Below are 21,645 nucleotides of genomic sequence, written 5' to 3'. Positions count from 1 at the left end.
CCTCCCAAAGTGCTGGGATTACAGGCTTGAGCCACCGCGCCCAGCCTAAAATTATTTTTCCAATAAAGTTATTTGCCAATTCTCCTTTGAGACCAAGAAGGTGCCCTTCCCACACTGCTAATCTTCTGAACACTTCATAGAAAAAAATATCTAGGCCGGGTGCAGTGGCTCACGCCTGAAATTCTAGCACTTTGGGAGACTGACGCAGGCAGATCACTTGAAGTTAGGACTTTGAGACCAGCCTGGCCAACATGGTGAAACCCTGCCTCTACTAAAAATACAAAAATTAGCCAGGCACAGTGGCACGCACCTGTAGTCCCAGCTACTTGGGAGGCCGAGGCAAGAGAAGTGTTTGAACCTGGGAGGCAGAGGTTGCAGTGAGCCAAGATGCTGCCACTGCACTCCAGCCTGGGTGACAGAGTGAGGCTTGGTCTCAAAAATTAAAAAAAAAGAAAAAAACATCTAAAATGACAGACATATCAATTCAAAGTAGAATGCTAATTATGTGAAATTAGAAAAGGCCACAGAGACAAGGGCACATGTGGAGAACTAGACATGGTTTGTCATGCTGGATTATGGGGTGCAAGCATGGAAGCTATGAGAGATAAAGCTGGAAAGGTGGGCGTGGGCCTTGTATGCTGTGCTATAAAATTTGTTTTTCATCTTACAGATACTAGAAAGTCTCTCAAAGATTTGAGCATCAGAGTGAGAAAATTAGGTAACTGTTTCAGAAGATTACTTTGTGTACAGTTTCAGAAGATTACTTTGTGTACAGTTTCAGAAGATTACTTTGTGTACAGTTTCAGAAGATTACTTTGTGTACAGTTTCAGAAGATTACTTTGTGTACAGTGTGATCTCATTTACCCCATCAAAGTTTTATTACGAAAATTTTAAAGTGTAATGAAATGACGCCAGGAGCAGTGGCTCACGCCTGTAATCCCAGCACTTTGGGAGGCCGGGGCACGCAGATCACCTGAGGTCGGGCATTCAAGACCAGCCTGGCCAACATGGCAAAACCCCATCTCTACTAAAAAATACAAAAATAGCCAGGCGTGGTGGTGGGCACCTATAATCCCAGCTACTCGGGAGGCTGAGGCAGGGAGAAGTGCTTGAACCCAGGAGGCGGAGGTTGCAGTGAGCCGAGATTGCACCACTGCACTTCATCCCGGGCGACACAGCAAGACTCCATCCCGCCCCCCCAAAAAAAGAAAGAAGTTCACAAAGAATTCTATATATACATCTTCTGAATGATCTCATATTAACCAACCAAAAAATATGGGCCAGGCATGGTGGCTTACACCTGTAATCCCAGCATTTTCGGAGGCCGAGGCAGACAAATCACTGAGGTCAGGAGTTTCAGACCAGCGTGGCCAATATGGTGAAACCCCATCTCTACTAAAAATAGAAAAATTAGCCTGGCGTGGTGGTGGGCACCTGTAATCCCAGCTACTCAGGAGGCTGAGGCAGAAGAATCGCTTGAACCTGGGAAGTGGAGGTTGTGGTGAGCCGAGGTCGTGCTACTGCACTCCAGCCTGGAAGACAGAGTGAGACTCAGTCTTTTTTTTTTTTTTTTTTTTGAGACGGAGTCTCGCTCCGCTGCCCAGGCTGGAGTGCAGTGGCCGGATCTCAGCTCACTGCAAGCTCCGCCTCCCGGGTTCACGCCATTCTCCTGCCTCAGCCTCCCGAGTAGCTGGGACTACAGGTGCCCGCCACGTCGCCCGGCTAGTTTTTTGTATTTTTAGTAGAGACGGGGTTTCACCATGTTAGCCAGGATGGTCTCGATCTCCTGACCTCGTGATCCGCCCGTCTTGGCCTCCCAAAGTGCTGGGATTACAGGCTTGAGCCACCGCGCCCGGCCGAGACTCAGTCTTAAAAAAAAAAAAAAAAAAAATCATACTAAGGCTGGGTGCAGTGGCTCATGCCTGTATAATCTAAGCACTTTGGCCAGGCACGGTGGCTCATGCCTATAGTCCCAGCACTTTGGGAGGCCGAGGCAGGTGGATCACAAGGTCAGGAGATCAAGACTATCGTGGCTAACACAGTGAAACCCCGTCTCTACTAAAAATACAAAAATTAGCCGGGTGCAGAGGCGGGCACCTGTAGTCCCAGCTACTCGGGAGGCTGAGGCAGGAGAATGGCGTGAACCCGGGAGGTGGAGCTTGCAGTGAGCGAGATTGCACCACTGCACTCCAGCCTGGGGGACAGAGAGAGACTCCGTCTCAAAAAAAAAAAAAAAAAAAAATCTAAGCACTTTGGGAGGCTGAGGCAGGAGGATAGCTTGAGCCCAGGAGTTCAAGGCTGCAGTGAGCCATGATGGTCCCACTGCACTCCAGCCTGGGTGACAGAGCAAGACCCTGTGTCTAAAAGAAAAGAAAAAAGGTACTGAAAAAAAAGACTAGCAAGTTATATTTTAAAATGTCAACAGTGGTTATTACTAGCTGGGTGTGATGGTGTGTGCCTATAGTCCCAGCTACCTGGGAGCCTGAGGCAGAAGGATCACTTGAACCCAAGAGCTCAAGGATGCAGTAAGCTAGGATCATGCCACTGAAAGCAAGCCTGGGTGACAAAATGAGACACTGTCTCAAAAAGAAAACAAAACAACCCACAAAAAAAAGTGGTTATATCTGGATAGAGATCTTCTGGGTGGTCCTTACTTCCTTTTTTTAAATCTATCTATCTATCCCCCCCCTTTTTTTTTTTTTTGAGATGGAGTCTCATGCTGTCGCTCAGGTTGGAGTGCAGTGGCACCATCTCAGCTCACTGCAACCTCTGCCTGCTAGGTTCAAGCAATTCTCCTGCCTCAGTATCCTGAGTAGCTGGAACTACAAGCGCCCATGACCACACTCAGCTAATTTTTTGCACTTTTAGTAGAGACAGGGTTTCACCATGCTGGCTAGCCTGGTCTCTTACTCCTGACCTCATACACCCACCCTGGCCTCCCAAAGTGCTGGGATTACAGGTGTGAGCCACCACGCCCAGACTATATTTAAAAACAATTTTTTTTTTTTTTTTTTTTGAGACAGAGTCTTGCTCTGTGTCCAGGCTGGAGTGCAGTGGCATGATCTCAGCTCACTGCAAGCTCCACCTCTTAGGTTCACACCATTCTCCTGCCTCAGCCCCCCATGTAGCTGGGACTACAGGCGCCCGCCACCACACCCAGCTCATTTTTTGTATTTTTAGTAGAGACGGGGTTTCACCGTGTTAGCCAGCATGGTCTCAATCTCCTGACTTTGTGATCCACCCACCTCGGCCTCCAAAAGTGCTGGGATTACAGGCGTGAGCCACTGTGCCCAGCCTATTTTAAAATTTTCTTACAATAAATGTGTATCACTTTTACACTAAATAAAAAAATTATTATTCTATAATAATAATCTTTTATATTATTATAGGGTCACCCTCTATCATGTAGGCTGGAGTGCAGTGGCATGATCACAGCCTGATGCTGCCTGGATCTCCTGGGCTCAAGCAATCCTCCTGCCTCAACCTTCTGAGTATCTGGGACAACAGGTATGCAGTACCATACTCAGCCAATAAAAAACAAAAATTGTAGCGATGGGGTCTCATATGTTGCCCAGGCTGGTCTTGAATTCTTGGGCTCAAGTGATCCACCCACCTCAGCCTCCCAAACTCCTGGGATTATAGGCGTGAGTCGCCGCACCCAGCTGGGCTATTTCCTATCACACTACTATCCCTTTTCAATCTAGCCCCCAGTCCCTGCCACATCAAAAGCTCCCTGTAAAAGGGCAAATTTACCAGACACTGCCATAGTGTCGCTGATCCATGCGATGGAAAAGATCCAGTCCTTGTGTCCATCCTTGGAGAGCAGGAAGTAACAGGTACAGGGAGGAAAACAAGAAATTAGTAAAATAAGTATTGTAATAAACTCTCTAAAGAAGCATACAAGTCAGACTGAAAATATTTTTGTAAAAATTACAACTCTGATCTCTGGTAGTCTCAACCCATAGAGAATGAGAGAATGATCAATCTTTTTTTTTTTTTTTTTTGAGACGGAGTCTCGCTCTGTCGCCCAGGCTGGAGTGCAGTGGCCGGATCTCAGCTCACTGCAAGCTCCACCTCCCAGGTTCACGCCATTCTTCTGCCTCAGCCTCCCGAGTAACTGGGACTACAGGCACCCGCCACCTCGCCCGGCTAGTTTTTCTTTTGTATTTTTTAGTAGAGACGGGGTTTCACCGTGTTCGCCAGGATGGTCTCGATCTCCTGACCTCGTGATCCGCCCATCTCGGCCTCCCAAAGTGCTGGGATTACAGGCTTGAGCCACCGTGCCCGGCCAAGAATGATCAATCTTTATCTTCTATCTTGAGCTCAAAGCTGGAATGAAATTGGCACTACTGTGAGTAGTGGACACACAGCTCTTGTCTTCTACCTCTGGGTCCCATCTTCTATCTGGAACTTTCTTCCTCCAGACATCTAGACATCTACATGGCTTGTACCCTCATTTCTTTTAAGTCTCCCTGCTCCAGTATCATCCTATCAATGAAACTTTATCTTCTGATACAGCATCCTCCACCTCACTCTCAGTCCCTTTATGCTGCCTTTATTCTTCTCCATGGCACTTACCACACTCTGACATATTACCGGTAATTATTAGTTTATATGGTTTATATTTTGGTTTATATGTCACCCTCCACTAGAATGTAGGCTTCAAGAGGACAGGGGCTTTATCTGTTCTGTTCACTGCTGTGTCTCAAACCATGTCTCAAACAATGCCTAGCCATAGAAGACTGAATAAATGCCTGGCGAATGAATGGATGATTTAGTAAACTCTGCTACTCTCTGACTATGGGCAGTGGGAAGTATGTGGACACTATGGATTCAAACGCAACCCAATAGTGTTGGTCCCTGAGATGTGCTGCTTGCCCCTTTATCAAACATACACTGTGCCCTATGGGGAGTCCAGTCCCCACTCTGGGCTGCTGAGAGGAGGGTCCATGTTAACCACTGAGACCCGTTTAAAAACAAGGCTCCCTCCAACTACAACTATTGGGAAAACTTACATCTCCTACACACACAGGATCCAGTGTAGGTAGTCGATAGATGGCAAGACTGTTGGGGTTGTCTCCTCCAGTGGCTAGCAGTGTTCTAGAAGGATTCAGCTCGATGGCATGGATACCACAGCCCTGCTGGGTCACACCTCCAGGTTCCCGGTCTTTCAGAATTGGGATCTTGGTGATCTGGCTTGTCTGGACATCTACTACAAATAGCTACAAGAAGAAATAGATACAGAAGCTGAACATAGTTCCAATTTAACGTGGTCAATACAGGGTATAAACATCCTTTTGTTCAACTGTTCATCAGCATTTAATTAACATCTACTACATGTTAGACCCTAGGAATTATTAAAGGCATGGTCAGGACTACTAATGAAATGAAACATGAAATAAGTCAATATAACACAGTATTAGAGATAGGAATAATATGCTACATGAACACAGATTAGGAAGTAGTAAGTTCTGCCTGGGATTCACAGGTTTCCAAGAGGCCTTGTATTAGAGTGAGACCAACAGTTTTCTGTCGGTTTGAGCATATTTTATACATTGAATCCTCACCTAACCATGCACAAAAACTTTTAAACAAAACACAATTCCCAGAACACATCATGGTTACTAATATACCTATTAATATTACTAACCTTTCTGGAATGATCTAAGACATACGACATGGAAGAATTATTAATATCTCATGGCTGTTCTCTATACACACACATCCCATTCAGTTCTATTCCTCCCTGCCTTTGCTCTTGCTACTACCTCTGCCTGAAAGGCTCTCTTCCACCTCTTTACCCTCCAAGATTCAACTTAAGACACATGCTTTATGGAAAAATCAGCCTTAGAGACAGGACAGCCCTTATAAGAGTCAAACTCTTCACATGATTCAACAGTTTATTCGTTCAGACACTCGCTTCTTTGCCAGTACTGTTCTAAGTGTTATGAACACAGCTATGAACGAGAGAAATAATATCTGCCCTAATATATATACCTTATAGCCTAAGAGGCTGAAATAAAATCCTATCAGCAATTCTCATGGTGAAGCCAAACATGTCAAACCTTTACATAAATAAATCTGCTGCTTGCACAGAAGATCTATGAAAGCAGAAACTAGGTAAGTCTTAAGTTTAAAATATAAAAAGGGCCGGGCACGGTGGCTCACGCCTGTAATGCCAGTACTTTAGGAGGCCGAGGTGGGCGGATCACCAGAGGTTGAGAGTTTGAGATCAGCCTGGCTAACATGGTGAAAACCCTACTAAAAATACAAAATTAACTGGGCATGGTGGCACATGCCTGTAATCCCAGCTACTCGGAAGGCTGAGGCAGAAGAATCACTTGAACCCAGGAGGCGGAGGCTGCAGTGAGCCAGGATCGAGCCACTGCACTCCAGCCTAGGCAACAGAGTGAGACTCGGTCTCAAAAAAAAAAAAAAAAAAAAAAAAAAAAAAACAACAACACACAGACACACACACACACACACACACATATATCACATATATGAATGAGGTGGACAAGGTGGCAAGTGCCTGTAGTCCCAACTACTTAGCTACTCAGGAGGCTGAGGCATAAGGATCACAAACCGAGCCCAGCCTGGGCAAAACAGCAAGACTCTGTCTCAAACAAACACACACATATATGTATTTTATGTATATGTTTTTATATACATATGTTTTTTTTTTTACTAGGAAAATGGTTTCATTGAAGTGTCTTTAGAGCTGTGATATCAAGACATGAAGAACAACAAGTGCACACACAGACATGGCTATCACAGAACAGACTGTGGGTGAATAAAAATTCACACCACTTCTTCCCTTTACCCAGTAACAGAATGTATAACTGGCTGGTGGTACTAGACCAAACTTCCTGGGTGGCCACTTTTTACTAAAGCCAGTCCTCAGAGAAAACTTAAGACATGAAGCATGGGCCAGGCACAGTGGTTCATGCCTGTAATCCCAGCACTTAGGGAGGCTGAGGTAGGCGGATCACCTGAAGTCAGGAGTTCAAGACTAGCCTGGCGAACATAGTGAAACCCCATCTCTATTAAAAATACAAAAAATAATTAGCTGGACGTGTTGGCGGGTGCCGGTAATCCCAGCTACTCGGGAGGCTGAGACAGGAGAATTGCTTAAACTCAGGAGGCGGAGGTTGCAGTGAGCCGAGATCATACCACTGCACTCCAGCCTGGGAGACAGTGTGAGAGTCCATCTCACACACAAAAAAATAAAATTATCTGGGCATGGTGGTGTGCACCTGTAGTCCCAGCTACTTGGGAGGCTGAGGCAGGAAAATCGCTTGAACCCGGGAGGCAGAGGTTGCAGTGAGCCAAGATAGCGCCACCGCACTCCAGCCTGGCGACAGAGCAAGACTTTGCCTTTAAAAAAGAAACAAAACTATATATATATACACATACATACATATATATATATGGCTTGTAATACCAATTTTAGGAACTTACACTGAATAGTGATGGGTGAACAGTTTGAACTACTGTACATCTTTTTTAATTATAGAGACAGGGTCCCACTATGTTACCCAGGCTGTAATAAAATCCTCCTGGGCTTAGGCAATCCTCCCGCCTTAGCCCCCCAAAGTGCTGGGATTACAGACATGAGCCATCATACCTTGCCACTACATACCTTTAACAGCGATAAGGTAGTTCACTGCATGAATATACTAACATTAATTGAACGAACTCCCTGTTATTGAACACTTACACCATGTCCAAATTTTAGTAATACAAAACACGGCAATGGACATTCTTTTATTGAAATCCAGGGCCTCCTCTTAGTACTGGGGCATAAGGAGGAAAAAAATTAAATAAATAAATCCAGGGCTGGGTGCGGTGGCTCATGCCTGTAATCCTAGCACTTTGGGAGCTGAGCGGATCACCTGAGGTCAGGAGTTCAAGACCAGTCTGGCAAACATGGCAAACCCTGTCTCTACTAAAATACAAAAATTAGCCAGGCGTGGTGACAGGTGCCTTCAATCCCAGTTACTTGCGAGGCTGAGGCAGGAGAATTGCTTGAACCCAGGAGGGGGAGGCTGCAGAGATTGCGCCACTGAACTCTAGCCTGGGTGACAGAGTGAGAGTCCGTCTCAAAAATAAATAAATAAATAAAACAAATAAATAAATCTGGCTGGGCACAGTGGCTCACACCTGTAATCCCAGCACTTTGGGCGGTCAAGGCAGGCAGATCACTTGAGGTCAGGAGTTCAAGACCAGCCTGGCCAACACAGTGAATGAAACCCTGTCTCCAATAAAAATACAAAAATTACCCGGGCATGGTGGTGTGCGCCTATAGTCCCAGGTATTTGGGAGGCTGAAGCAGGAGAATCACTGAACTCAGGTGGCAGAGGTTGTAGCGAGCCAAGATGGCACCACTACACTTCAGCCTGGGCAACAGGATGTCTCAAATAATAATAATAATAATAATAAATAAATAAATAAATAAATAAATCCAACTAGGCACGGTGGCTCACGCCTGTAATCCCAGCACTTTGAGAGGCCGAGGCAGGTAGATCACCTGAGGTCAGAAGTTTGAGACCACCCTGGCCAACATGGTGAAACACCATCTCTACTAAAAATACAAAAATCAGCCGGGTGCAGTGGCGGGTGCCTGTAATCCCAGCTACTAGGGAGGATGAGGCAGAAGAATCGCTTGAACCTAGGGGGCGGAGGTTGCAGTGAGCCTAGATCGTGCCCCTACACTCCAGCCTGGGCAACAGAGCGAGACTCTGTCTCAAAAATCAATCATCAATCAATCCACGTGTCTGTGCTATGCCAAGATTTTAGATACTCTGAGCTGTGAATCTAAACTGTTCCTACACAAGATGGGCTACACCACTAGCTAGCTAAGATAAGTAATGGTACTTCATAATAGGTCTCGAATTCTGATGTTTTGCTACAGAATCATGACTTCGTGGAAGGAGGGTCACATTAGGATTTACAATTATTTTGGATTTAAGTGACATAATTTTTATAAGCTTTACATCTGGCAGTAAATTGATTTCTAATCCTTGATTTTTTTTTTTTAAATGGGAGTCTCGTTCTGTTGCCCAGGCTGGAGTACAGTGGCACCATCTCAACTCACTGTAACCTCTGCCTCCTGGGTTCAAGCGATTTTCCTGCCTCAGCCTCCCGAATACCTGGGACTACAGGGGCATGCCACCACGCCCGGCTAATTTTTTGTATTTTTAGTAGAGACGGGGTTTTACCATGTTAGCCAGGATGGTCTCCATCTCCTGACCTCGTGATCCGCCTGCCTCCACTGGCCAAAGTGCTGGGATTACAGGTGTGAGCCACTGCGCCTGGCCTCTAATCCTTGATTTTGGAGGTCTCTGTTAAAAATGAACTAAGTTCTAAAAGCCAGCTTTGGCAAGACACCTTGATTTTACCTAGTACCCACCAAAGTCACCACATAAACTCTGACAACATACAACAGTGGTTTAGCTACCTTAAGCATCTATCTAAACAAAGATTTGTTAAAAATAAATTCTTGCCGGGCACAGTGGCTCATGTCTGTAATCCCAGCACTTTGGGAGGCCAAGGCGGGCGGATCACCTGAGGTTGGGAGTTCAAGACCAGCCTCACCGACATGGAGAAACCCCACCTCCACTAAAAGTACAAAATTAGCTGGGCGTGGTGGTGCATGCCTGTAATTCCAGCTACTCGGGAGGCTGAGGCAGGAGAATTGCTTGAACCCAGGAGGTGGAGGTTGCGGTGAGCCAAGATTGCACCATCACATTCCAGCCTGGGCAACAAGAGCGAAACTCTGTCTCAAAAAAACAAACAAAAAAACCAAATTATTCTTAGGCTGGTAAATCAGAACTGTATTTTGTATTGCTTTTATATGCTTACATATCCCATCACCTATTTCCAATCTGAAAAATAAAAGGGGAAATAAAAGGATTGGTCCAATAGTGTGATTTCATAAGAATCTTTATTTCTTCCTATGGAAGATGGAAATTGATTTCTTTTTTTCGTTTTCTTTCCAAGATGGAGTCTCACTCTGTTGCCCAGGCTGGAGTGCAGTGGCTCAGTCTCAGTTCACTGCAACCTCCGCCTCCCGGGTTCAAGCGACTGTCCTGCCTCAGCCTCCCAAGTAGCTGGGACCACAGGCATGTGGCATCATGCCTGGTTAATTTTTGTATTTTTAGTAGAGGCGGGGTATCACCACGTGGGTGGTCTCGAACTCCTGGCCTCAAGTGATCCACCTGCCTCAGCCTCCCAAAGTGCTGGGATTACAGGAGTGAGCCACTGCACCCGGTCTGAAATTGATTTCTATATACTCAAGGATGCTAATAGTTAACGTGTAAGTTGTTCAGGAGAAAATCTCTACACAGGAAACTTTCAGGTTTTTGTTCCCTGGTGACATTTCCAGGTATAAGGCCTTCTACTCAGAATTAACAGGGAGCTTTATCTCTAACTTGCAAACTACTGGAGAGCAGAGATTATAATTACATATCTGGTATATGAAGAGATTATAAACTCTCAACAATAGTGTTAAATAATGATAATATGGCCGGGCGTGGTGGGTCACGCATATAATCCCAGCACTTTGGGAGGCAGAGGTGGGGGTCAGGAGTTCGAGACCAGGCCGGCCAACATGGCAAGACCCCATCTCTACTAAAAATATAAAAATTAGCTGGGCATGGTGGTGCATGCCTGTAATCCCAGCTACTTGAGGGGGCTGAGGCACAAGAATCACTTGAACCTGAGAGGTGGAGGTTGCAGTGAGCCAAGACTGTGCCACTGCACTGCAGCCTGGGCAACAGAGTAAGACCCTGTCTCAGAAAAGAAAATAATAATAATAATAATAATATCGCTCTTATCTCATACATACTTCCTAAGTGTAACAGCATTAAGACTTGAAGACCAGGACCATAGGGTTGTGTATTTGCCCATTGAGAATCAAAAGCCCTCTCCAGGGGCTATTTTGAGCTCCAAAAAACTCACTGTGTGACTAAGAGAAGCAACTCCTTTTGTTGCATATTCTACTACTGTATTTTTGAGTGCCTACTTCAGTCCTTCTCACCATCATTTTAGGATAAGAAAATGCAAGGTTCATCTAGCTGAAACAATGATTTTAAAAGATGAGTGTTTATTGTACAAACAACACTTTATCAACAATACAGAAATTTAAAATGCAAGAAAGATCACTTGGAACCTTCTCTCTTTTAAAATCTGTTTTTCATTTGTCAGGTTCCTGTTTAGCCTTCAGCCACATACATATTATAATTGTGCACAGCTATTATCAGCAGAGACAGGATTTTGTATCTCATTTCATTAAACATATTGAATGCTTTGCACATTACAGGCTCCATAATTATGTTAATGTCTGCATAATACCATCCAGATTTGATTTATCACAATTTACTTAAGTATTCGATTGCTAGTATTTAGATTAAGTAGCTTCCTTCCAATTATTATCTTGTTAAAAACGACTTTCCCTTTGGATAAATTCTCAGGTATGAACATTTTAGGTGAAAGGGTATAACATTTTTAGGCTCTTCTTTCAACAGATACTATGTACTTTTTTTTTTTTTTTTTTTTTTTTTGAGGCGGAGTCTCGCTCTGTCGCCCGGACTGGAGTGCAGTGGCCAGATCTCAGCTCACTGCAAGCTCCGCCTCCCGAGTTTACGCCATTCTCCTGCCTCAGCCTCCTGAGTAGCTGGGACTACAGGCGCCCGCCACTTCGCCCGGCTAGTTTTTGTATTTTTAGTAGAGACGGGGTTTCACCGTGTTAGCCAGGATGGTCTCGCTCTCCTGACCTTGTGATCCGCCCGTCTCGGCCTCCCAAAGTGCTGGGATTACAGGCTTGAGCCACCGCGCCTGGCCGATACTATGTACTTTTGTGTTTTTTTCTTTTTTTGAGACAGGGTCATGTCCTGTCACCTAGGCTAGAGTGCAGTGATGTAATCCCATTTAACTGTAGCCTTGACTTCCCAGACTCAAGCCATCCTCCCACTTGAGCCTCCTGAGTAGCTAGGACCAAAGGCACAAGCCACCATGCCCAGCTAATTCTTAAATTTTTTTGTAGAGATGGGGTCTCACTACATTGCCCAGGCTGAGCTCAAGTGATCTTCCTGTGTCGGCTTCCCAAAGTGCTGGATTACAGTCATGAGCCACTATGCCCAGCCAATACTGGCCAACATGGTGAAATCCCGTCTCTACTAAAAACCACAAAAAAATTAGCCAGGTGTGGTGGTGGGCGCCTATAATCCCAGCTACTCGGGAAGCTGAAGCAGAAGAATCACTTGAACCTGGGAGGCAGAGGTTGCAGTGAGCTGAGACCGAGCCACTGCACTCCAACCTGGGCAACAAGAACAAAACTCAGTCTCAGAAAAAAAAAAAAAAAAAAAAAGGCCAGATTGATGGCATGTGGTATAGTCCCAGCTACTCAGGATTCTGGGGCAGGAGGATCCCTTGAGCCCAGGAATTTGAAGCTGCAGTGAGCCATGACTGCACCACTGTACTCCACCCTGGGTGCAAAACCCTGTCTTAAAAAAGAACAAAGCGGCCGGGCATGGTGGCTCACGTTTGTAATCCCAGCACTTTGGGAGGCTGAGGCGGGCAGATTACATGAGGTCAGGCATTTGAGACCAACCTGGCCAGCATGGTGAAACCCCGTCTCCAGGAAAAATACAAAAATTATCCAGGCATGGTGGCATCTGCCTGTAGTCCCAGCTGCCCGGGAGGCTGAGGCACAAGAATCGCTTGAACCCGGAGGCAGAGGTTACAGTGAACCAAGAGTGCGCCACTGCACTCCAGCCTGGGCAACATAGTAAGACTTGGTTTCAAAAAAAAGAAAAAGAAAAAAAGAGAACAAAGCACCCCTGACATAATGGGTTAGCCTGATACTCTCAAGGTAGGCCTTGGTATCCTAGTGTAAAAAAGTAATTTCAGAGAACATCAACATCAGTCAAGGCCGCTCTGTAACTGTGATAAAGACAAAAACAAGACCACTCTGTAATCATACCTGAACACAGACCAAAACAAGAACACTGGCCAGGCAAGGTGGCTCATGCCTGTAATCCCAGCACTTTGGGAGGCTGAGGCGGGTGGATCACCTGAGGTCAGGAGTTCGAGACCAGCCTGGCCAACATGGTAAAACCCTGTCTTTACTAAAAATACGAAAATTAGCTGTGCGTGGTGGCATGTGCCTGTAGTCCCAGCCACTCGGGAGGCAGAGGTGAAAGAATCACTTGAACCTGGGAGACGGAGGCTGCAGTGAGCCAAGATCGTGCCACTGCACTCCAGCCTGAGCGACAGAGCGAGACTCCATCTCAAAAAACAAACGAACAAACAAAAAACCCAAGAACACTACCTAAACCACAAAAAGATCAAATATCCCCTTAACCTTGCTAATATAAATGACAGTTTCATCTTTATCAATTACAGCTTTAACCTCCTTCTAGATAAGATTAAGATACCCAAACATAGAATTTGCCCCTGTCGTGACAGTATCCATCTGGAGCAAAGTGCTATATCCTTAAGCCTTCCTCCAAATCACGTGCAACAAGTCCCAGTGTTATAACACCTTTCTGGCACTCTTACTGAGCGGTCCCTTGCTCCTCTATGGAGAAGGTTCTCCCAGGTACAACAAGCAACAACATCTGACTTGTTCTGCAACAAGAACAGTCCCTGATAGTCTTTGGCTGGAGAGTGTTGACAATGGGAAGTAAGAGTTCACATCCAAAATTAAACACCTCCAACTGTGTAGATCATCACTCTGTCGATCGCTATCCTTCTCCTCAACTCACACCCCACCCCTAACCCCTTCAAGAGTCCTCCTTTCGGCCAGGCGTGGTGGTTCATGCCTGTAATTCCAGCACTTTGGGAAACCAAGACAGGCGGATCACGAGGTCAGACGATCAAGACCATCCTGGCCAACATGGTGAAATCCCGTCTTTACTAAAAATACAAAAATTAGCTGGGCGTGGTGGCACGTACCTGTAATCCCAGCTATTTGGGAGGCTAAGGCGGGAGAATTGCTTGAATCCAGGAGGCCAGGAGGCAGAGGTTGCAGTGGGCTGAGATCGTGCCACTGCACTACAGCCTGGCGACATAGCGAGACTCCGTCTCAAAAAAACAAAACAAAAAAAAAAACAAAAATAAAGTCCTCCTTTCTTGAATTATTTTCTGTATTCTCCTGGTTTTCCTGAGTTCCCTGCTCCCCCGCAGTAGTTCTTCTTGCCCTGTAAATGCACATATTTTCCAAGGTTCTCTCCTTAGCTTATCTGTCAGTATCAGTGGTTCTTAACCATTTTTGGCTCATAGTACTCTCTTTGAAAATCTAAGGACAAAAACTAAGAACTACTTCCCACACCACCCCCCCAAAATCTTGCCCAGAAAGTACACATATAATCAAAACTTTGCAATTTTAGGGAACGTTTACACAACTCAAGCCAGGAATGCCTGCTCTCTACCCTCTTTCCCATGGTAATGTAACAATTTCAATAATTCCTTCTACATAAATGACTGCCAAATCACTAACTTCAATCCTTACTCTCTGCCAAACTTCAACTAATTGATGAAAAGGACAAAACCTAAATCTGTTCCTTAACATTCACCTTGCCATCTTTCCAGTTATATTGGTTCAAGACATTAGTATCAATTTTTTTTTTTATTTGAGACGGAGTCTAGCTCTGTCCCCCAGGCTGGAGTGCAGTGGCCGGATCTCAGCTCACTGCAAGCTCCGCCTCCAGGGTTTACGCCATTCTCCTGCCTCAGCCTCCTGAGTAGCTGGGACTACAGGCGCCCGCCACCTCGCCCGGCTAGTTTTTTTGTATTTTTTAGTAGAGACGGGGTTTCACCGTGTTAGCCAGGATGGTCTCGATCTCCTGACCTCGTGATGCGCCCGTCTCGGCCTCCCAAAGTGCTGGGATTACAGGCTTGAGCCACCGCGCCTGGTCTTTTTTTTTTTTTTTTTTTTTTTTAAGATGGAGTCTCATTCTGTTGCCCAGGCTGGAGCGGAATGGCGCAATCTCAGCTCACTGCAACCTCCACCTCCCGGGTTCAAGCGATTCTCCTGCCTCAGCCTCCCAAGTAGCTGGGATTACAGGCACCCACCATCATGCCCAGCTAATTTATTTGTACTTTTATAGAAACAGGGTTTCACCATGTTGGCCAAGCTGGTCTCAAACTCCTGACCCCAAGTGATCCGCCCACCTTGGCCTTCCAAAGTGCTGGGATCACAGATGTGAGCCACCTCACACTACCAAGAAAATCTTTTTAACACTAGGCCCAAATTCCTACACGGCAACAGTTGGCTGAAGTCAAGAATGTCTTCTGTAGTTCTTTGCAGCCCCTACTACTCCTTACTGTCTCGTGCCTAGCAAACTTTCCTTTACTTAGCTTTTCTGTCTGGCTCCGCAGCCTATCTGAGTTTGCATAAGTCTAAACCACGAACATATACCTAACCCACCCCAGCTGCCAGACCCATGTTCTAATTAAGGTTATAGCACCTCTAATTAAGTAGTTTTGTAAAAGTATGACTGTATTGTTAACAATGACAAAAACAACAGTTGGCTATCCCTGCTGTTACTACTGTGCTAGCTGGGGCCAAGAAATTTGGGAATTGAATGACTGCCCCTAGTTTGATTGTTAGCCCACAGCACAGGGACATTCTACATCAAAACTTTACTATTTAGAACACAACATAATCTCTCCCACCTCTGAAATCTTCATATATTATCCAAAGACAGTTACAATTATTTAAATAATCTTCCTCTCTTCAAATTGTGGGAAAAGCTTATGGAATCATTTTTACTGCTACTAGTACTTCTAAATAAGTAAAATATTGCTCACTTAGAGTATTTTCCAGATGCATGCAGATACCTTCGCAGCACCAGATTATTATCACTCCCATTTTGCAGATGCAGTAACAAAAGCACAAATAAGGGAATCATTTGCCCAATGTCGCAAAGTTCAGAGAAGAGCACTATTCCTAGTTCCCTGCTTTGGTTCTGGAAGCTAAACAAAAACAAATACTAACTATAAAATGGAAACAGCTCTCCTTGCCCCAAACACTAGGTTATGAGGACGTAGGAAGACAAAAAGAGGCAGGAATTAAGAGTAGCTTAAATTATTACTTATTATGCTCGCCTTCAAAATAGTGTCAATAGATTCAAGAAGCAAGAGGCTGTGATGATTAATTCAGTTTACAATTCAGTAATATCTGCTAGGCTAAACACTATGATGCATGTGCAGTAAGTGGAATGAACTCTTCCAAGCAGGAGACTCTTTTCCTACTCCAAGTGACAACGATGACAGTTCTCAACCATGAGTGGGCAGCTGGAGAGACCAAGAAAAGGAAGTTCTGTGGAGGCTTGTTGCCACCACTTAGTTTTGAAAGGCTTCTGTGTAAGACAAGCGACTCTCAACAGAAGAGGAAATGAAAGGTTGGCCCCAGCCACCATGGTATTATTTCCTTCCTCAAAACTGTTTAAATTTTTGCCATGTCCTTTATAAACAGACCAACCACCATGGTATTATTTCCTTCCTTAAAACTGTTTAAATTTTTGCCTATGTCCTTTATAAATAGACACTTCTCCTAGTACTCAAGATTTTCTTGATCTAGAGCAAGCTTCTCTCTTTTCATTATCCAAAATGTGTTTGTCCAGGGTTAATTTACTCACACATTATGACATTACTTGTCTATTCACACAGGGTGAGGTGAAAATGGAGGGAGGGCTGGGCGTAATCATTTCCCACCCCTAGGCCCTAGGCACTGCCTCTTTTTATTTGCCATTCCTCTGACATCATGCTATTCGTGGACTCTGTTCCAAACGTTTCTGCTCTTTGACTTATTTTATCCTGGCCTATAATTGGGTTGGTTACAAAGTTTACTGAGAAATTTTTCACTTCATTTAAAATTGTCTTTCTAGTCACTCTTAAAAAGGCTACTTTCCAAAGAGCAAATGCTTATACCCTGAAATATACTACCAGACACACATTCCCCGCCTTCCTTATAGAAAACAGTTCATGTATTTCTCATATCTCAGTTTATACATTTTTAGATTCTATTCACTAAAAAACAGCTAAGTGTGCTATTTTAAATACTTCGACATATGTTCTTAGGCTGTTTTCACTATTATGTATCCTGAATGATGCTCTGAGCATCATTATTTCTTAAGTCTTTCCTTTAAGGCCTATAATTTAAAAACCAGCATAAAAAGATGAGGCAAAAACAACCAACCAACCCTCTAGAAGCAGCACATCCAGAGAGGGCCTAAAGAAACACACTCCTTTGAAGACTTACCAGAAAAGAAATGTATGAGTGAAAAAAGGAACACAAAAAGAGAGGAAGAAGTCATCAACGGGAAAGAATGGAAAGGAGAGTAAGGCAAGTCTCTTCTAAAAGAAACAGATGGGAAAACTAGCAGTGAGAGGTTCTACAGCAAGTGGCACAATGTATTCAGGACCTAGGGGAGAGGTCACAGCCCCCCAGACACTTACCGTGTTGCATTTTGTGCCACACACCACTTGCCTATGATTCAACCACTGAGATGCAAACACTTTATTAAGGGTCCCAAGGTGAAACTCTCTCTCCTTCAGGAGACTGGGAAGTTGCTGTGCTGCATAACCATGCAACACTCGAGAGTAGCTGGTTTCATTCTGTAGCCTGACTTCCCGGTTCTTCAAGTAGTATACTAAGGATCTCTTCACAGGAGGAAGTCTTTTCCTTTTGTGAAGCGAGTGATCCCAGCCAATCTGTGGAAACAACATTAGAAATCAGGGCTTTGGTTACTCTTCTTCAGAACGGATCCTGCTATATTACAGAAGTCACCAACAACTCATAATTCATACTGCAGAATTTACAAACAACAGAAATACAAACACAAGAGAACAAGAATCTCAATCCAGAAAGTCGTTTAACTCTTCCAACATTAAAAAAAAATTGCTCACAGTCAAACTTACCTATGTGAATTACAAGGGCTGAAAGTCAAGGGAATCAATGCAGAATAGAACAGGCTAAAAGGTTTACTAGACCTTTCAGCAGTGAAAGATTGAAGGAAATGAGAGGTCGAGTGATTCCCATACCAACCTGGGCTGCATCTCTGCCCAGCCCCCTTCTCCCTCTCAGTCTGCACTCCCACTGGAGCACGGAAGATACAGTCCAAGGAGACAGACCTGAGTGCCAGGTCTTCCAGGGATGCATCATCAATGACCGTTCCTCTGTCATCATGCCCGCGCTCCAGGCAGTTGAAGAATTCGAAAAATCAACCACCAACAGGGTAGTAGGCCCCCGGGAAATCAGAGGCCATATCTATGTCCAAGAAGACCTTCCTTTCCAAAGGGGGCGGTATAGAGATGATACCTGGGAACTGTTGTTTCTTTTGGGGTCCAAACGCCAAAAGGCCCAGTTCAGGGTTGGGTATACATATAGAGAGACTCCTTCTTTCTTCGAGGAGGGACGCAATCATCCCAGCTTCCTAGCGTCCACGGAAGGTAGAGTTCACTCTACCAAAGTTAGTTTCCGATTCCCTTAACTTCGGTTTCCCCTTCCTCCAAAGCCAGGATTCTGGTTTCTTTTCAAGCCCTATCCACGGCTGCAGGCCTCCCGCGGATTATGTCCCATTGCTGAGTTCCCCTTTGGCTCCTCACCGCCCTGGCCTCCAGTTAACGAGGGTCCAGCCCTGACTCTACAGGCCCTGGCCCCATTCCTGTTTTGCCTCTGACTGCAGACCTTGGACCCCGATTCCTGTCGCAGGATCTGCGGACCCTAAACCCCTCTTGGTGCCTCGGCCTCACCACCTAGGTGCCGGCCTCTCAACCCTCACCTGCGGGCCCTGAACGTCGCTCCCAGCTCCCGGCGAGGCGGGCGCTTTCCGCTTCCTGCTAACTGCTTTCCGGGCCATAGTGGGCAGCGCCGCCGCGGCCCCGCAGCCACATGGGGCGGGGGAAGAGAGGGATAGCAGGACGGCGGGTCATATACTGGGCCCCGGGGCCGCGCACCTTAGTGCGCCCGGCCCGGAAAATGGCCCGGACCCGGAGCGGCAGCAGAAAAAAGGCGGAAAGAAGGGAAAGAGAGAGGAAGGACTGGGGCCAGGAAAGGGAAGGGGAACCGAGAACTAGAAGCTTTCCAACGGCAGAGCCTGGAAGGACGGCGAGCGATTAGAACCAAAACACCCCCTCCCCCTCCCTCTTGCCCGCGCGCCGTCACCCTTGCGCAGCCGCACTTTGGACAGCGTCGCCACGGAAACGCCGCCGGAAGGAGAGGGGCGGGATTTAGGGGTTGGAGGAGACTTAGCTGTTGTTTCCCGGCCGCCGCCGGACCATTTTCTACGGTCGTTTGGCAGCCGCCGGATGGACGTGGACGAGCTGGGGCCGAGGGAATCTGGGTTCTGGCCGCCGACCTCCGACCCCAGCCCGCCTATCCGCAGGCACCCGGAAATGAAGACCACCAGCACTGCTGGGGGAAGGAATCCCCCCCTAGTGCAGGCCTTTAGCCGGTAGCCGCTACCAGTTACCTCCCATCTGGCACCAAACGTTTCCCTGAATCTGTCACAAACCGTGCTCTGGCTCCAAGGGCTGGACAGGGGGGTCAGGGGTGGGACAGAAACCGCCCCCACCCGTCAAGGTGAAGTCCAGTCAGGAAGCCAAGGCAGTGTGGCCAGACTTTCCCACCGCTGAGAACCTGCCCAGCACAACCAACCCAGGCCGACCCACGGGTCTCGGGCTACCCTCTTCCCACCCCTGGGTAGCCCTCAGGCTCCATTCTCCGCTCTGTCTCCTCCTGATCCTTTCTCCTGTCCGAACTGCTTCAGCCCCTCAGTCACCTTCCCCTTACGGTGCGACTTCACCATCCCCTTTAGATTTCCATGACCTGCCATCTAAACCACATGGTCTTTTGTGCTTTATGAAGTAGGCATCCCGCTGTAACTTAACTGTCGCTGCCTGCCTTACTCTTGGATTCGGGTTGCGTCTCCATTAGGGCAGGTTGGGAATTCTGAACCACAGGAAAGAGTGGTCATTTTTGGCTTGCCAGTCCAGTTGGAGCTGGCATTGGCCACCAAATAAGGGGGCTTCATCAGGATCACCCTTGCCAACATTTTTGGAAGATCCTGAAGGAATATGACAGCCAGCCTTCACTTTCCTCAAGCAAACAAACCCTCTGAGGAAGTAGGATGCTCTTGCTTGGGGCCGATTGCCCTCAGGCTGTGGTGCCCAGTTACCTGCTGGTCCCTTCAGGCTTCAGGCCTCAGGCCTCATACCTCCGAGGAGCTCTGTTGGACCATCTGAAGTTCTGTCAACAAGGAGATTTGGATTTGTTTTCCAAGCTGAACCAAAGACCAGATTGAAGCAGGGTCTCCTGCCAGCCCAAGTCGGCACTGCCACTAACCCCTAATGTCTTGGGAAAGGCAGCTCCATCTTATTTGGTCAGGCCTGTCCCTTTAGAGATATGCACATAGTGAGTGGGTCAGGAGTGGGTCAGCTTTCTTTTTTGAGTCTGTTCTAGTTCTGTCTTGCCCCGCAATGCTCTGGATGACCCAGGAGCCCTTGGGCAAGAGTCTGGAATCCTTGGAGAATCTCTCAGCTCAGATTGGGCTGGGCTGGGCTTGGATCCCAGTCTCCTCTGTTAGTGCCAAGAGGGGCATACTGGGAACTGCTGCAGGCCCTTTCTCAAAGTTCCTTTACTTCATCTTCACATCCCAGGGACCATCCCCAAATGCACCTTATAGCAGAGCTCACCATTTCTTTCTTTTTTTTTTTTTGAGATGGAGTCTTGCTCTGTAGCCTAGGCTGGAGTGCATTGGTATGATCTCAGCTCACTGCAACCTCTGCCTCCTGAGTTCAAGTGATTCTCCTACCTCAGCCTCCTGAGTAGCTCAGATTACAGGTGCCCGCCACCCTTGCCCAGCTAACTCTTTTTTTTTTTTTTTTTTGAGATGGGGAGCTGGCATGTTTTGATTGGTAAGTGAAGGCAATAAGTAAAACTATTTCTGAGAATCACAGTAGGCTGTTTTAACAGCTATTAGATAAAACTGCTTTCAGATTACAGCAGGCAGTTTCAGCAGTGAGACTCACTAAGAATGCCATTCTTGGAGTAAAGTTACGTGCCCTGAGTACTTTTTCCCCCAGCCACTCTACTACTTTATTATCATTATTATTTTATTATTTTACTTTTTAGACAGGGTCTTGCTCTGTCGTCCTGGCTGGAGTCCAGTGGCACCATTTCAGCTCACTGCAGCCTTTGCCTCCTGGGTTCAAGTGATCCTCCCGCCTCAGCTTCCCAAGTAGGTGGGACTACAGGCATGCGCCACCAGGCCTGGTTAATTTTTTTATTTTTAGTAGAGATGGGGTTTCACCATGTTGGCCAGGCTGGTCTCGAACTCCTGACCTCAGGTGATCGGCCCAACTTGGCCTCCCAAAGTGCTGGGATTATAGGCGTGAGCCAGCGCACCTGGCCTGCAGTTTTTTAAAAAGCAATTGTGAATTAAATTTCCAAAATGGACTTTCATTCTATGTTGTTTGCATAGAAATGGTGAGCTCTTGGCCAGGCACAGCGGCTCACGCCTGTAATCCTAGCACTTTGGGAGGCCAAGGTGGGCGGATCACCTGAGGTCAGGATTTTGAGACCAGCCTGGCCAACATGGCAAAACCCCATCTCTGCTAAACATACAAAAATTAGT

General features: G+C 46.3%; 1 protein-coding gene across 2 annotated transcripts in view; it reads right to left on the bottom strand.

Moving 5' to 3' along the window:
- DCAF12 (DDB1 and CUL4 associated factor 12) overlaps nucleotides 1-19,214 on the bottom strand; it is a 34,764-nt gene extending 15,550 nt beyond the window's left edge. Inside the window, exons 1-4 of one of the 2 annotated variants that reach the window (XM_010385765.2) lie at nucleotides 18,793-19,214; nucleotides 17,468-17,722; nucleotides 5,017-5,223; nucleotides 3,755-3,815 (exon numbers count right to left, since the gene is read on the bottom strand). In XM_010385765.2, the coding sequence (XP_010384067.2) occupies nucleotides 3,755-3,815; nucleotides 5,017-5,223; nucleotides 17,468-17,722; nucleotides 18,793-18,870 (601 nt within the window). In that variant the 5' untranslated portion in view covers nucleotides 18,871-19,214. Of the gene's footprint in view, nucleotides 1-3,754; nucleotides 3,816-5,016; nucleotides 5,224-17,467; nucleotides 17,723-18,056; nucleotides 18,213-18,792 lie in introns of those variants that run through there. The other variant, XM_030919675.1, reaches the window with a different exon arrangement.
- Between the last annotated feature and the right edge of the window lie 2,431 nt (nucleotides 19,215-21,645).

Source organism: Rhinopithecus roxellana, chromosome 16, assembly GCF_007565055.1.
Source record: "Rhinopithecus roxellana isolate Shanxi Qingling chromosome 16, ASM756505v1, whole genome shotgun sequence".
In the NCBI taxonomy this organism is placed as follows: domain Eukaryota; kingdom Metazoa; phylum Chordata; class Mammalia; order Primates; family Cercopithecidae; genus Rhinopithecus; species Rhinopithecus roxellana.
The sequence above is the reverse complement of the archived record's forward strand: the minus strand, read 5'-3'. Positions and strand labels throughout refer to the sequence as shown.